A 15,836-nucleotide genomic window follows, 5' to 3' on the forward strand; every position below is an offset into this window, starting at 1 on the left:
CCTCCATCTTGTGCTGATATCAGTTCTTTTTTAGTCTTGATTCCAATAGTTATTTTTTAGTCTTGATTCCAATACTTAATTTGGCTCTCTGCAAGGTTTTATATATCTTACCTATCATATGAATATCATTTTCTGACTCAAATAGGATCCCTTCAAGACACAGCAGATCTGTTATGTGATGAGACATATCATGAGGTGTTAGAGAGTGGAATAAGATATGAACATACTCTATTTTCTTTTTCAACTCTTGGTTACTATTGTACTTTTCCTGCTGTGGGAGAACTATACTATATCCTGAATGATGGATATGTCCTGCTGCCATGTCTGTCAATGCATGACATTTAGCTCCAAGCATAAAAGAGTCTAATCTCCATGCTTTCCCATATACTCCAGTGCCCATATGGCGACACATTAGTGTAGAGAGTGCAGCCGAGCCCAACCCAGGAAGGCATTGTACATGTAAGGTCAGGCGAAGTGTTGACAGCCCCCTCTTTTAATTACATAGAGCTGAGATCAGCTCTAACGGTAAGGGTGTGTGTATATGTGTGTGTGTGCTATTCTGTGAGATTGTATCAACCTATTATTTATCCAATTGAGAAGGTCTCTTCTGTCAGATATGAAATAAATATGCAGTTGTTTGGTTAGGGTTTGAAGGTGATGTTTTAATGAGACAGAGGAACAGGTAGGGTTTTTAGAAAACCACACACACACAGACACACACACACAAACACATACATACACACACACACATAGACTTACAGTACTGTAAGTGTGGACAAGACATGGCAGGCAAACAGGAAGTGAACAGTAGACTCTCGGGAAGTTGTGACATTCTTGTAAATATGGCCGTATATCGGTGTCGGTTGTGGTTGGTGAACTGTAACAAGAGATTATTGCTGGAGGAGAAGTACAGTGTTGAATTAAGGCATCGCTGTTCTTTAATGGCCTTTCATTATAACCAAGGTGGCTCAGCAGATTGTTGCTTTTTTTCGGCATAAAATGGACATAACCAAAAATAAATTTAGATCCAGTCATGTTTGCTTTTTACTTCAGGCCGTCGATAGCTTTGGCAACATGTCCGAAGACTTCATCCACAGGCAGTTCGGAGTCGATCTGAGGAGAACAAGAGAAAGAAAGGCATGAAATTAGATTACAAAGGGGGTGGCATCGTCATTGCAAAGTGAAGAGTATTTTCTGAGCGAGATAGTGTTAGACTTTTCAGAGAGATGTGAGATGAGACACTTGGGTGTACTGTCACATTGTATAATTTTTTTTACGTGCCATTTAAAAATACAAATACAATTATTCCACTCTGCTATACATGACAAACTTCCTCTGGCTTTTATCTCATGACAGTAGCCTGTAGCTATTAGTTCCAGCCTCACCTTCCTGACGATGCCGCGGCTGGAGTAGAAGGCGATGACTGGCTCGGTGGCTTTGTAGTACAGGTCCAGGCGCTTCTTAATGGTCTCCTCATTGTCGTCAGCTCGGCCGCTGGTCTCACCACGCTTCATCAGCCTCTTGACCATGGTCTCACCCTTGGCGTCAATGTACAGCAGCAGGCAGGGGGCTCCGATCTGTGAGAAGACAAACAAAATGGTGAACACAAAGGTTTTTGAAATGATAAAGTCCTCTTAAGTGGGAGGTGAAGGGAAAAATCTAAATATTTATTGAGAGAAGATCTATGAGAAATAGAGGAATATTGAGCTATTGGAGATTTATGAATGGACAGGACACCTCATAAGTTCATGTATGGATCGTTCTACAGAAGTAGTGTAAAAATGTCGATTTAAATCCTATTTTTCCAAACTTTTAGCACACATGTCAGGTAGACATATATGCTACTCACACACTTTGTATTGCATATCTGAAATATGTACCTGAATTCCTTACCACCTCACTAAATGTGTCACTGCTGAAACATAGTGGGAAAAGTTGCTATAAAGGGAGAACCATGCACAGCAGGGGTCGTTTTGATTAACATTCTATTACAGATTCATCTTCGATTCGCATACTAAATTAACAAAATAGTAAAAACATTATTTGTTGCCTGATTTTCAAAACCTTTACATTTTATTTAGAGAAATATCATCTCTATTGTTCTCTGTAAAATGTTCAATGTTGATTGAATTACTTATGCATAAAACATTTTTATGTTGTTAGATGTTTAAATGATCACTTTATCTTTATTTTGGTCAAATACCAGGCATTTCAGTGTCAAGTGTTTATTATTACTTTATTGAATGTTGAATATTGAACAATTAAAACGAACGATATACTTGCAATGAAGCCGCTCAACAACCACATCACATTTTTCATCTAACAGCCTCCCATCCAGTGTGACACACAGAAGCAACCAGGGTCAACGACCTGCTCAAGGGCACGTCAACAGATCTCCCACCAGCCCTCCAAGATCCCCCCCACAGTTCCCCAAGAGTGGACCCTCAACCATCCATTCCCCACACCCCCGAGCCCCCCCCCCCTCCCAGAGCACCAACAACCAACAAAATGAACAAAAGAGAAAAAAGACAAAGACAAAGGAAAACAGAAAACAATGCAAAAAACAAAAGACATCAAGGACAACAAAAAACCATAACAGCAAGGCCAATCAAAAATATTTGAATGCATCTATGGCACTATTTACATGTGTGTGTGTCCATATGTGTTTTTTATTTTACCTTTATTTAACCATGCAAGTCAGTTAAGAACAAATTCTTATTTTCAATGACAGCCTGTTCAGTGGCAGAACGACAGATTTGTACCTTGTCAGCTCTGGGTTTGAACTTGCAACTTTCCGGTTACTAGTCCAACACTCTAACCACTAGGCTACCCTGCCGCCCCAGGGTGCATTTGAATGAGAGTGTGTGTATATTGCATGTGTACAAACACCTGCACCTCATCAGCCTCAGGCAAACCAGCATTAACTGTAACAACACTGCCCCTCAGTGTCATTCAAACTTACTTTTTGTTCATTTTGACTTATTTTGACTTTCTTGTTTCTACTTTTACTGTCAAGTGTTAGTCATAGGTAGGTCTGTATGTGGTCTTGAGTGGTCTCAAGACCAAGACCACTAGATCAAGAGTCCAAGGGCCCTTTCTTCAATTGTTAGAAACTCAAGTAAAGTAAACTTAAGTAGGGTACAGTACAGTATAGCAGAGCACAGTAGAGTACAGTACAGTAGAGTAGGTTACAGTACAGCACAGTATAATAGAGTACAGAGTATAGTTTAGCACAGTAAAGTAAAGCACATTATAGACGTCTATGTTTTGGCCAAATAGATGTCAATGTTTGGGATCTTGGAGGATTGGAGCCCCCCCTGCTGGCTATGCATTTCAATACTCCACACTTTTTCCTGAAGTTTGCACTTGTCCACTACCCACATGGTGGTCCTCTGTAGCTCAGTTGGTAGAGCATGGCACGTGCAACTTTAGATTGGAGATGCTGCTGGTGCTGTCGCAGACTCCATGCTGGCACAGATACAAAGATGAGACCTCTATTGTTTCAGTTGTGACAATTTTGTAATATGGTCAAGTGCAGCAAAGAAAGACACATTTTGTTCTTTAAAAAATCACCATTGCTAACATATGGCTGGCTGTCTTTCATGTGGGCATCCCAGCGAACATGTATTTTAGTCCCAAAACCATAAGTTTACATATTTCTTGATGTATTCGGATGTTCGGTAGTGACACTTATCCAAAATACATTAAGATTTGCAGACAGACTACTCAAAATGTGGCCATAGTGGAGAGGTGATATTTGTAGGGGTGGGGCTTAAGGCACATTCATTCTATAGTCTTTTAAAGTGTGTGATTTGGTAGTTTGTTTATTTGGATCCCCATTAACTTTTGCAGAAGCAGCAGCTACTCTTCCTGGGGTCCATGAAAAAAAACACAAAACATGACAAGTAACAAAACACACATTTAAAATACAATGATATACAAACAACGCAACAACAAAAATTATTCGAACATTACAACAACAAAAATAATGTATGTGTTTGAGTGTCTGTGTGTGGGTGTGTTTGTGTGTGTCCCCTTACAGTCCCCACCATTCCATGAGTTATCTTTTAATCCGTTTTTTTAAAGGTAATTTTGCTGTTTGCCTAAGTGATTGGAGCTGGAAGGGAGTTCCGTGAGATCAAGGCTCTATATAAAACTGTCCGTTGCTGTGAATTCGTTTTGGACTTGGGGACTGTGAAGAGACCCCCGTTGGGATGCCTTGTGGGATATGTATTGGTGTCTGAGCTGAAAGTTATTTGATTCTGCAGACAATCTGGATTTTTCATCACAGTAATAATTCTCATAAAAACTAGAAAAGAAGCAGTTCATATTTCATCCATCCTCAACTAGGAAAGACTGGCATGCATGTTGTTGATGTTAGTTCTGTATATGCAATTAAGGTCAAGGCGTGTTGCTCTGTTTTGAGCCAGCTGCAGCTTTGCTATGTCTTTCTTTGCTGCACTTGACCATATTACCGGACAGTAGACAAGATGGGACTAGATCAGAGCCTGAACAACTTGTACAATTGATGTTTGTGTCAAAAACACAGAAGATCTTTTTATAACAGATATACCTCTCCCCATCTTCACAACAACTTTGTCAATATGACTTGACCATGATAATTGACCATCCAATGTTATACCTAAAAGTTTAACGTCCTCAACTTTCTCAATGGTCACACCCTTTATACACAACTCCAGGGTCAAAAGTGGGGACAGCATTTTTCAGAGAAATATATTTTTTTAAATAAACACAACTAATAGGTAGATCAGTATCTTTGAATTTAATAATAGAACAACTCAAGATGTTCTATTTAAATAAGTGTAAAAAAATATATGCACAAATCATGAATTAATGTAAGTCGCTCTGGATAAGAGCGTCTGCTAAATGACTTAAATGTAAATGTAATGAATTGCTTTATTTTCGAACATGAAGTTGAGGAATCAGGGTTTGGGACAGCCACCTCCAAATAGAAATAGGTGTATAAACAATGACTTGAATATATTAATACAAAAATACAGTGGCAAAGAAAAGTATGTGAACACTTTGGAAATACCTGGATTTCTGCATAAATTGGTCATAAAATTTGATCTGATATCCATCTAGGTCACAACAATAGACAAACACAGTAAACTAAAAACACACAAATAATTATACATTTTCATTTCATTTTATTGAACACACCATGTAAACATTCACAGTGCAGGGAGGGAAAAGTATGTGAACCCTTGGATTTAATAACGGGTTGACCATTGGCAGCATTAACCTCAAACCAAATGTTTTCTGTATTTGCGGATCAGACCTGCGGTCAGGAGGAATTTCGGACCATTCCTCTTTACAAAACTGTTTCGGTTCAGCAATATTCTTGGGATGTCTGGTGTGAACTGCCCTCTTGAGGTCATGCCACAGCATCTCAAATCAGCTTGAGGTCAGGAAGATGTATTTTCTTCTGTTGAAGCCATTCTGTTGTTGATTTACTTCTATGTTTTGGGTCGTTGCCCTGTTGCAACCCCCAATTTATGTTGAGCTTCAATTGGCGGACAGATAGCCTAACATTCTCCTGCAAAATGTCTTGATAAACTTGGGAATTCATTTTTCCGTTGACAGAAAGCTGTCCAGGCCCTGAGGTAGCAAGCAGCTCCCTCCACCATACTTTACAGTTGGAATGAGGTTTTGATGTTGGTGTGCTGTGCCTTTTTTTCTCCACACATAGTGTTGTGTGTTCCTTATAAACAACTCAACTGTAGTTTAATCTGTCCACGGAATATTTTTCCAGTAGCGCTGTGGAACATCCAGGTGCAGCAATGTTTTTTTTGGACAGCAGTGGCTTCTTGAACACAATGTCCTCCCATGAACACATTTCTAGTTTAATGTTTTATGTATCGTAGATTCTTCAACAGAGATGTTAGCATGTTCCAGAGATTTCTGTCAGTCTTTAACTGACACTCTAGGATTCTTCTTAACCTCATTGAGCATTCTGTGCTGTGCTCTTGCATTGATCTTTGCAGGACAACCACTCCTAGGTAGAGTAGCAACAGTGCTGAACTTTCTCCATTTATAGACAATTTGTCTTACTGTGGACTGATGAACATCAAGGCTTTTAGAGATACTTTTGTAACCCTTTCCAGCTTTATGCGAGTCAACAATTCTTAATCTTAGGTCTTCTGAGATCTCTTTTTTTTCGAGGCATGGTTCACATCATTTACTGTGCTTGAGGCATAATAAATAAATAATTGAAAAAATCTAAATCCGTCTGTTTAAGATAGAGATATCTGTTTTGCATGGGCTACGTCTCATCCACCACATCCGCCAATGTTTGCCTTCAACATCAGCGGTGGAAGGTGGCCCTAGCTACAGAGTTGTTTGTCAGACCAGGAGACATCCCGATAATGGAAAATGAAACATAGATCAATGATGGCTAGAAGACCGGTGACATCGACCGCCGAGCACCGCCCGAACAAGGACATGCATCGACTGTCGTGACAGTAACCTGGTACTGGGCTGAACATTTTATTTTAGTGAATTTTATACAGCATTTCCACATCAAAGGTATACAGGTAATTCCATGATAAATTCTTATTATGTGTGTAGCTTATTTCTCTAAGATATAGGACAGGCACTTCAAAACATACTTTCTTTTGATAGATTTTTTTCCATGTATTAATCTGTGATTAAACACTTTTTTGTGGGCTAATAGCAGTAAAGCCAAATTCAATGTTTCATCAAATCATTTTGTAATATTTTTTTTTGATACCTAAAGGGGTCTTAAAATTCCAAATCAAATAGCTAAATTATCCTTAGTATGACCATCTTAAAACAATTCTGTGTTAGCTTAGGGAGATACAATACGCATTTCTTTGGTAAAAAAAAAAAAGACAGGTGCTGCTGATAATACTTCCATCGTCGTCGATGCAGAGGACATGTATGTGCATGTGTAGCTCATGTATCGGATGGTGTCTGGTCAAAAAGATTAAGGCATGTCATACTCTTTTTGGCCAGACAGTATCAGATACATGGGCTACATATTGTAAGGCAGAGGGGCACTATTTCGCTCGATCTAATGCTTTCTCTGGTGAGCCACTTGCGAATTGAAGGAAAGTTGGCAGGTGCACAGTGCACTGTTCGCATGCTGGAATTATTTGGGATGAACATACTAAGGTAAACAGTTTTTTAAAAGTGATTTTTTTTTTACAGATACATTGCACGTCTTTACTATAAATCCCATAACACCTTTTTGAGAAGGGACGGGGAGGAGGGGTGGCCTCAGACTGGCCTCTGCCTGGGACCTCCAAATCACAAAGTCCGCCCCTGGGAACAGTAAGGATTTTCTAAATGTGAATCCATGTTCCTGTCTCCTCTTACCTTCTTCTCGAACTCCTCGCCCTGTTTGACCTCACGGGGGTAGCCATCAATAAGGAAGCCCTTGGACACGTCAACCTTAGCGATCATGGCATCCTTGATCATGTCCAAGACTGTGTCCTATAGGAGGAAAGCACATGTACTATTTATTGACATCAAACACACTCACCCTCATAGAAAGATGTTTGAACAGTTTTACTTCTGTGTTGATAAATAACTATGAACACAATAACACCCTTATAACAATTGGTATTTACCTGATTTATTTATTGGTACTTATTGCAAGAAGTTCAGCAGAAATTAATTAACGTGCTGTTATGCAGTAAGTGCTTTGTGGATATGATTCTAAAAGCTGTCCAATGCAGCCACTCACCAGGGGTACGAGCTCTCCCTTCTGCATGATGGCCTGGAGGGTCTTGCCCCTCTCAGAACCGGAGGCCACCTCAGCACGCAGCAGGTCCCCGGAGGACAGGTGGGTGTAGCCATACTTTGCCACCACCTTCTCACACTGGGTGCCCTTGCCAGAGCCAGGCCCGCCTTGGGGACACATACAAAAAGGACAGGCGAGGGGTGAGTGGTGTTTGTTCGGTTGGTGAATCCCATCTAGCCATAACCTTAGTGGTGGTTGGTGAATCCCATCTAGCCATAACCTTACTTACTGGTGGTTGGGGAATCCCATCTAGCCATAACCTTACTGGTGGTTGGTGAATTCCATCAAGCCATAACCTTAGTGATGGTTGGTAAATTTCATCAAGCCATAACCTTAGTGATGGTTGGAAGTGTATGACACAGGGCTGTTGTATGTATTTACTGTATACTTTAGTGCATTCCTTCAAGAGAAGTGTTGTCTACACATCTAATGTTTTATTTTATTTATTTTATTTGACATTTATTTAACTAGGCAAGTCAGTTAATAAGAACAAATTCTTATTTACAGTGATGGCCTACGAATATCAGGCGTTTAGAACATGTACACATGTTGTATTGTGTTGCCTGATGGTGTTGATTCTGATTTTGTGTGGAGTTTCACAAAATTAGAGGAAAAATCTATTTCACTCACCCACAACAAAGATGATCTTGGTGTCCTTGATTTTGTCTAGAAGGAACAGAGACAACAGAGCAACATGTGCGTCTTGGTGGATCTAGAAACAACTTTAGACGTTTAGGTTACCCATTAACCCTGCAGCTTGCGAAGAGTAAACCAAGGAATAAAAATGTTTTAAACGTGACAGTGTAATAAACCACCATCAGAATGGACAATTCATCCAGAGCAGCTGGCTGAGCAACCCATCTTGACACGGAACCTCACTGCACTGCACTGGAGCTGGCGTGCCATGCTCTACTCTGCCTAATTAGACTACAATGGAGTTACCTTGGCAACTATAACCAACCACAATGCTTTGTGACCACATAGAAGATGACCCCTAACTAGAATTCTGGGGTAAGTTCACCCAAATTCACTGTAGTCACACACATTTGGTAGCAATTTGGGATGTTTATGCATAATATTATTTAACATGATTCCACATGAGGAAATGCCGTGTTTAAGTCACTAGGGAATCCAAAAGTACTTTCTAGTAAAGTCTTACTACATCTGGATTGGATTTGCACAAGCAGTGCAAATATATCTCTCAATGGAAAAAATGTATCAGTCACTGATAAAAGTAGTAGCTATAAGAAGTTGCTAAGAAATCCATGTTGCCTCATCGATTAATCAACAACAATAGAATTTATAGCTACAAATTCATGTAAACTTTTTTCCCAGGTGAGTGTTGTGTTAACTGTGAACGTACAGTATGTTCCTTTTAGCTGTTGCAATATCAAAAATAACTAGCAAAGGTCACCATAGCCTAAGGATGCACTTCCACCATGAAAACAGTCTTATGTAAAAGGCTGACCAACATAAAATGATTTCTCATAATTACCTGCCATCTTGATCTGTTATGTAAGGGTTGTTTCTTTCAACTGAAATAGAAGACAGAGAATACAGATGTTAGCTTGTACATTCAGAGCTAGTATCACATTTCAACTGCAACTATGCAAATATTTTGGTAAAACAATCTAACTTTCTTATTTAAAATAGTCACCCATATCATTTCAAAGAGAACTAAAGACGGTAATATTGGTCAGTAGTTTATCTTAGTATACTTACGAATCTCTGTCAAAAGTTAATTACTGCAAATTACATAATCTAATCTGAAAACATTCATATTCATTATATTGTAGTAAAGCCTATACTCTTTCTCAGTTTTGACATTAAGACAGTTGATGTCCAAGCAAAAGAGAAAATGTGTAAGTGAGAATAACCACTTACGCCTGAACTTGCTACTTTCTTATAATGTACAGTCCATTCGGAAAGTGTTCATACCCCTTGACTTTTCCACATTTTGTTACATTACAGCCTTATTCTAAAATGTATTAAATACATGTTTTTCCTCATCAATCTACACACAACACCCCATAATGACAAAGCGAAAACAGGTTTTTGGAAATATTTGCAAATGTATTACAAATTAAAAACAGAAATACCTTATTTCCATAAGTATTCAGACCCTTTTCTATGAGACTCGAAAATTAAGCTCAGGTTCATCCTGTTTACATTGATCATCCTTGAGATATTTCTACAACTTGATTGGATTCCACCTGTGGTAAATTAAATCAACTGGACAAGATTTGGAATGGCACACACCTGTCTATATAAGGTCCCACAGTTGACAGTACATGTCAGAGCAAAAACCAAGCCATGAGGTCGAAGGAATTGTCTGTAGAGTACCGAGACAGGATTGTGTCGAGGCACAGATCTGGGGAAGGGTACCAAAATATGTCTGCAGCATTGAAGGTCCCCAAGAACACAGTGGCCTCCATAATTCTTAAATGGAACAAGTTTGGAACCACCTAGACTCTTCCTAGAGCTTGCCACCCGGCCAAACTGAGCAATCGTGAGAAAAGGACCTTGGTCAGGGAGGTGACCAAGAACCCGATGGTCACTATGACAGAGCTCCAGAGTTCCTCTGTGGAGAAGGGAGAACCTTCCAGAAGAACAACCATCTCTGTAGCACTCAGCTAATCAGGCCTTCAGACGGAAGCCACTCCTCAGTAAAAGGCACATGACAGCCCGCTTGAAGTTTGGCAAAGGTACCTAAAAGACTCTCAGACCATTAGAAATAATATTCTCTGGTCTGATGAAACCAAGATTGAACTCTTTGGCCTGAATGCCAAGCATCACATCTGGAGAAAACCTGGCAGAATCCCTACGGTGAAGCATGGTGGTGGCAGCATCTTGCTGTGGGGATGTTTTTCAGCAGCAGGGACTGGGAGACTAGTCAGGATCAAGGGAAAGATGAACGGAGCAAAGTACAGAGATCATTGATGAAAACCTGCTCCAGAGCGCTCAGGACCTCAGACTGGGACGAATATTCACCTTCCAACAGGACAATGACCTTAAGCACACAGCCAAGACAAAGCAGGAGTGGCTTCAGGACAAGTTTCTGGATGTCTTTGAGTGGCCCAGCCAGAACCTGGACTTGAACCCGATCTAACATCTCTGGAGAGACCTGAAAATAGCTGTGCAGCAACACCCATCCAACCTGACAGAGCTGAGAGGATCTACCCTACTCTATCTTCCTTTTTCTGAAGGCTCAGTAGTCCAGGTCCAGGGTTTTATGTAGGGGCTGTTGACCCTGTGGTCTTTGTAAATGTCACCCAGGCATCTGAGTCTGTGCTGTGCCCTTTTGGGACTCCCTTCCTGGCCTATTATGGTGCTCTCATCAGGGTCTCCAGCCTACTTGGAATGCCAAACACTCACAGCCTCCAGTCAGGGGAGGACCAGACATGTCCCAGGCAGCTGGGGTTACCGTTATGAAGTATGATTGATTTGATATGAGGCGTAACATGTGTGTTATATTGTGTTACGCTGCACAATGTTGACCATATACATTGACCTTTACGTTGACTGTACATTTTTTGTGCACCTCTCTTTCCCCAGCTATAAAAATACCCTGTCAGTCCCCCGTGCAGTTGTTTCCAGATACCATGTCAACTATTCCCAGAAAGCACATGGAATGCTGTATTGCACTTGCAGCTGGGAAAGCCAATGAAAGTGTAGCATATAGTATTTCGCAATAAGCACATAATCCGTCATTACAACTGCAGTGTTCCCTGCTCGCTGTTGTGCAAAGCAGGTGATGTACTGTATTGTATGTGGTCCTCCTGTGGTACTGCTACTTTAATAGTGGTGATATGCCTTTAAGGGAAAGCAGTGAAACTCTTTGACATCATCAGCCCAGTCTGAGTTATGATATTCTGTAGTCTGAGAGGGCGAGAGAGAGAGAGAGAGCTGGTCTGTGTGCTGTTGTGTGTGTGTGTGTGTGTGTGTGTGTGTGTGTGTGTGTGTGTGTGTGTGTGTGTGTGTGTGTGTGTGTGTGTGTGTGTGTGTGTGTGTGTGTGTGTGTGTGTGTGTGTGTGTGTGTGTGTGTGTGTGTGTGTGTGTGTGTGTGTGTGTGTGTGTGTGTGTGTGTGTGTGTGTGTGTGTGTGTGTGTGTGTGTTTGTGTGTGTGTGTGTGTGTGTGTGTGTGTGTGTGTGTGTGTGTGTGTGTGTGTGTGTGTGTGTGTGTTCCAGGCTGTAGGGCTTCACTGTTTTGGAGCTGCACCATTAACTGAGAAGAATCAATAGAATCAGAATGCTGAATGCTGTAAATAGAGCCATATTGCAAAGCAGGTAGGCCGATGTCTGAATGCAAAAATAACATGAGGGGAGAAGCAACAGGACAGGCACAGGAACATGTAGGAAATTCCAGTTGAACTTCATGACAGCTCAATAAAAGATGAGCGAGTCAAAATCCAGCCAAGCCTGTTCTTTTTATCTCCTTCTGTGCATGCAGCCTAGGTATGCTCTTGTCAGTCACTGGGATTTATAAATACTGTGCGATGGTCTAGTCCATTCACAGCCATGGTGGATGACACATAGAATGACACACGCTTCCTTTGGCTGTCAGCTTTCCATAGCCTCTAAATGAATTGCATCAGAGAAGCAGTTACAGCTAAGGTCAGGCGCCACTGCAAATGCTCCTCTCTCTCTCTCTCTCTCTCTCTCTCTCTCTCTCTCTCTCTCTCTCTCTCTCTCTCTCTCCAGCCAGTCCAGCAGCCCTGCTCACTATTCCCTCACAAGCCTCTCTCTGTGTTCCTGCAGGACAACAAGCCCCCAAGCCATACTTCCTGCACTCTCTCTTCTACTGCACTGCTGCCATTGTGTGTCTGTACTGTACTGACCTCTCTGTAACGGTGCAGATCTGTCCACCAGTGTCACTGTCCCTGTATCCTGTGTGTGTCTGAGCAGTGTCCCTGATGCACGGTGGCCCTCCCTCTCCTTCCTCCTTCTTTTTATAGCGCAGCTCAGCCTGCTCAGACACCAGTGCATTCTGGGAAAAGAGGGAGAGTGAGGGAGGGCGAGAGACAGAAGGAGAGGGAGGGGGAGGGTTTGCAGGCAGTGTGCTGCTCTAAGGATTAATTATTGTTGTGTTGTGTGTTCGATCCGCGGCTGCTCCCATTGCATTTAAATGTTACGCACTGCTTCATTAAGGAGAGGTTGTGTAATCGAGGGGAAGAGAGAGAGTGCTAGGGAGACACCAAGCTAACGAGGAAGTCAGTTAAGGGGGGGATTATCAACCTACTGCAGATTGAGATGTAGTTCCTTTAATATGGACTGAACCAACTGCTGGGGAGGTCAGTAGGGAAACACACAGCTACTGTACAAAGGAGCCCACTGAGCACAAACTGGTTGAATCAAAGTTGTTTCAATGTAATTTGTCAATGTATTCTGACGTGGAATCTACATGGAAAATACATTGGATTTTTAAAAAGTAATCAATTGTTGTTTTGAGGGCAACATTTCAACCTCAGGATTATGTCATCATTGTAACCAATTTTCAGCATAGACAAACCTTGTATAAAATGTGTTGAATTTGTACTTTTGAAACAACGTCATTAATTCAACATTATATACACATATATATATATATATATTTGTTTTTAACAATAGGCTGGTGTAACGAACCTCGTCCTCCTCTTCTGAGGAGGAGAAGCGAGAAGGATCGGAGGACCAAAACGAAGCGTGGTAAGTGTCCATAATGTTTATTTTAAAACATAAACTGAACACTACGAAATACAAAACAATAAACGTGAAATGAACGAAACAGTCCCATGTGGCGACAAACACTGACACGGAAGACAAACACCCACAAACCAAAAGTGAAACCCAGGCTACCTAAATATGATTCACAATCAGAGACAACTAACGACACCTGCCTCTGATTGAGAACCATACCAGGCCGAACACAAAAACCAACATAGAAAAACAAACATAGACTGCCCACCCCAACTCACGCTCTGACCATACTAAAACAAAGAATAAAATAACAGAACTATGGTCAGAACGTGACAGCTGGGCACCACCTCCTACTGGAGATTTGATCTACAGCTGATCATTTAGTCTCCCATTCAGGGTTTTAACCAAGCCCATCACAGCTCAGCTATTATATTTTGAGAGTTTGGGTCTATATTGTTCTATCCACAAAATATTATTCTGATATAATTGTCTTTAAAGTTACAATCCCTCATTTGTATTTTTTTGCATTTTATTAGTGATCCCCATTAGCTGGTGCTTAAGCCACAGCTACTCTTCCTTGGGTCCAAACACATCAAGACACTTACATTACACAAAAAAAAAAGATAAAATAGTAGTTTAAACAGACAGCTCTGTGCATTCAGCTTGGCAACACTTCTTACAAAAACAAGTAGTGATGACATCAATCTCTCCTCCACTTTGAGATTAACATGCATATTTATTTATTTTACTAGGCAAGTCAGTTAAGAAAAAAATCTTATTTTCAATGACGGCCTAGAAACAGTGGGTTAACTGCCTTGTTCAGGGGCAGAACGACAGATTTTTACTTAATCAGCTCGGGGATTCAATATTGCAACCTTTTGATTACAAGTCCAATGCTCTAACCACTAGGCTCCCTGCCAACCCTATCATTAATATTAGCTCTCCATGTACATTTAAGGGCCAGCCGTGCTGCCCTGTTCTGAGCCAATTGTAGTTTTCCTAATTCCCTATTTGTGGCACCTGACCACACAACTGAACAGTAGTCCAGGTGTGACAAAACTAGGGCCTGCAGGACCTGCCTTGTTGATAGTGTTGTTAAGAAGGCAGAGCTTTATTACGGACAGACTTTGCCCCATCTTAGCTACTATTGTATCAACCGTTTTGACCATGACAGTTTACAATCCAGGGTTACTCCAAGCAGTTTAGTCACCTCAACTTGCTCAATTTCCACATTATTAAGTACAAGATTTGGTTGAGGTTTAGGGTTTAGTGAATGATTTGTCCCAAATACAATGCTTTTAGTTTTTTAATATTTAGGACTAACTTATTCCTTGCCACCCATTCTGAAACTAACAGCAGCTCTTTGTTAAGTTTTTCAGTCATTTTAATCACTGTAGTTAGTGGCTGACGTGTATAGTGTTGAGTCATCCACACACATAAACAACTTGGCTTTAATCAAAGCCGGTTGCATGTCGTTAGTAGAGATTGAAAAAAGGTAAGGGGCCTTGACAACTGCCTTGGGGAATTCCTGATTTGACCTGGATTATGTTGGAGAGGCTTCCATTAAAGAACACCCTCTGTGTTCTGTTAGACAGGTAACTCTTTATCCACAATATAGCAGGGGGTGTAAAGCCATAACACTTGTGTTTTTCCAGCAGCAGACTATGATTGATAATGTCAAAAGCCGCACTAACTTTTTATCATCAATTTCTCTCAGCCAATCATCAGTCATTTGTGTAAGTGCTTTGCTTGTTGAATGTCCTTCCCTATAAGCGTGCTGAATCCCATCCTCCTTAATAAAACGTGTTTTGTTTCCTAAAGGTATTGAAATTGTCCAAAAAAGTTATACTCTTTGAGATGCAATAATCACATAGCCAGTTGTGAAGAGAAAGAATCCTGCTAAAGCGTTCAATGCCATGAATCAGAGAGGGCACAGAGCCAGATATGATTGGGGGATACCTATACAACCTGTACAAGTGAATGCATTCAACTGAAATGTGTCTAACGCATTTAAACAGAGAATCAATCATCTCTTTCAAATCCAGTTTAAATTGTTCAGAACTGCCCAATTTTTCAGTTTTTGATTTGTTAAAAAAGTTTGAAATATCCAATAAATGTCATTCCACTTCATGATTGTGCCCCATTTGTTGTTGATTCTTCACAACAAAAATACAGTTTTATATCTTTATGTTTGAAGCCTGAAATGTGGCAAAAGGTCGCAAAGTTCAAGGGGGCCGAATACTTTCGCAAGGCACTGTATGTCATCATAGAAAGTGTGCATGTTCAAGATGATATAGCATGCAAAGGTTGCAGGTCTGTGTAGAGCTTCACAATTGCTATAATGATCTGTGTAGAATCTTGAACATCATTGATT

At 40.7% G+C, this 15,836-nt stretch overlaps 1 protein-coding gene across 2 annotated transcripts; it reads right to left on the reverse strand.

Annotated features, from left to right (window-relative positions):
- Positions 1-633: 633 nt before the first annotated feature.
- Positions 634-12,767, reverse strand: LOC118387546 (adenylate kinase isoenzyme 1). 2 transcript variants are annotated; one of them, XM_035776008.2, is made up of 7 exons: positions 12,628-12,767; positions 9,285-9,324; positions 8,420-8,455; positions 7,733-7,896; positions 7,363-7,479; positions 1,386-1,577; positions 634-1,113 (listed from the first exon to the last, which is right to left on the reverse strand). In XM_035776008.2, the coding sequence occupies exons 2-7, from the start codon at positions 9,289-9,291 to the stop codon at positions 1,045-1,047; spliced, it is 585 nt and encodes a 194-aa protein (XP_035631901.1). In that variant the 5' UTR covers positions 9,292-9,324; positions 12,628-12,767; the 3' UTR covers positions 634-1,044. The 2 variants fall into 2 exon arrangements, with proteins under 2 accessions (XP_035631901.1, XP_052381621.1); XM_052525661.1 differs by lacking the exon at positions 12,628-12,767 and adding an exon at positions 10,049-10,957.
- Positions 12,768-15,836: the final 3,069 nt, after the last annotated feature.

This window comes from Oncorhynchus keta, chromosome 9, assembly GCF_023373465.1.
Source record: "Oncorhynchus keta strain PuntledgeMale-10-30-2019 chromosome 9, Oket_V2, whole genome shotgun sequence".
Classification (NCBI taxonomy): Eukaryota; Metazoa; Chordata; class Actinopteri; order Salmoniformes; family Salmonidae; genus Oncorhynchus; species Oncorhynchus keta.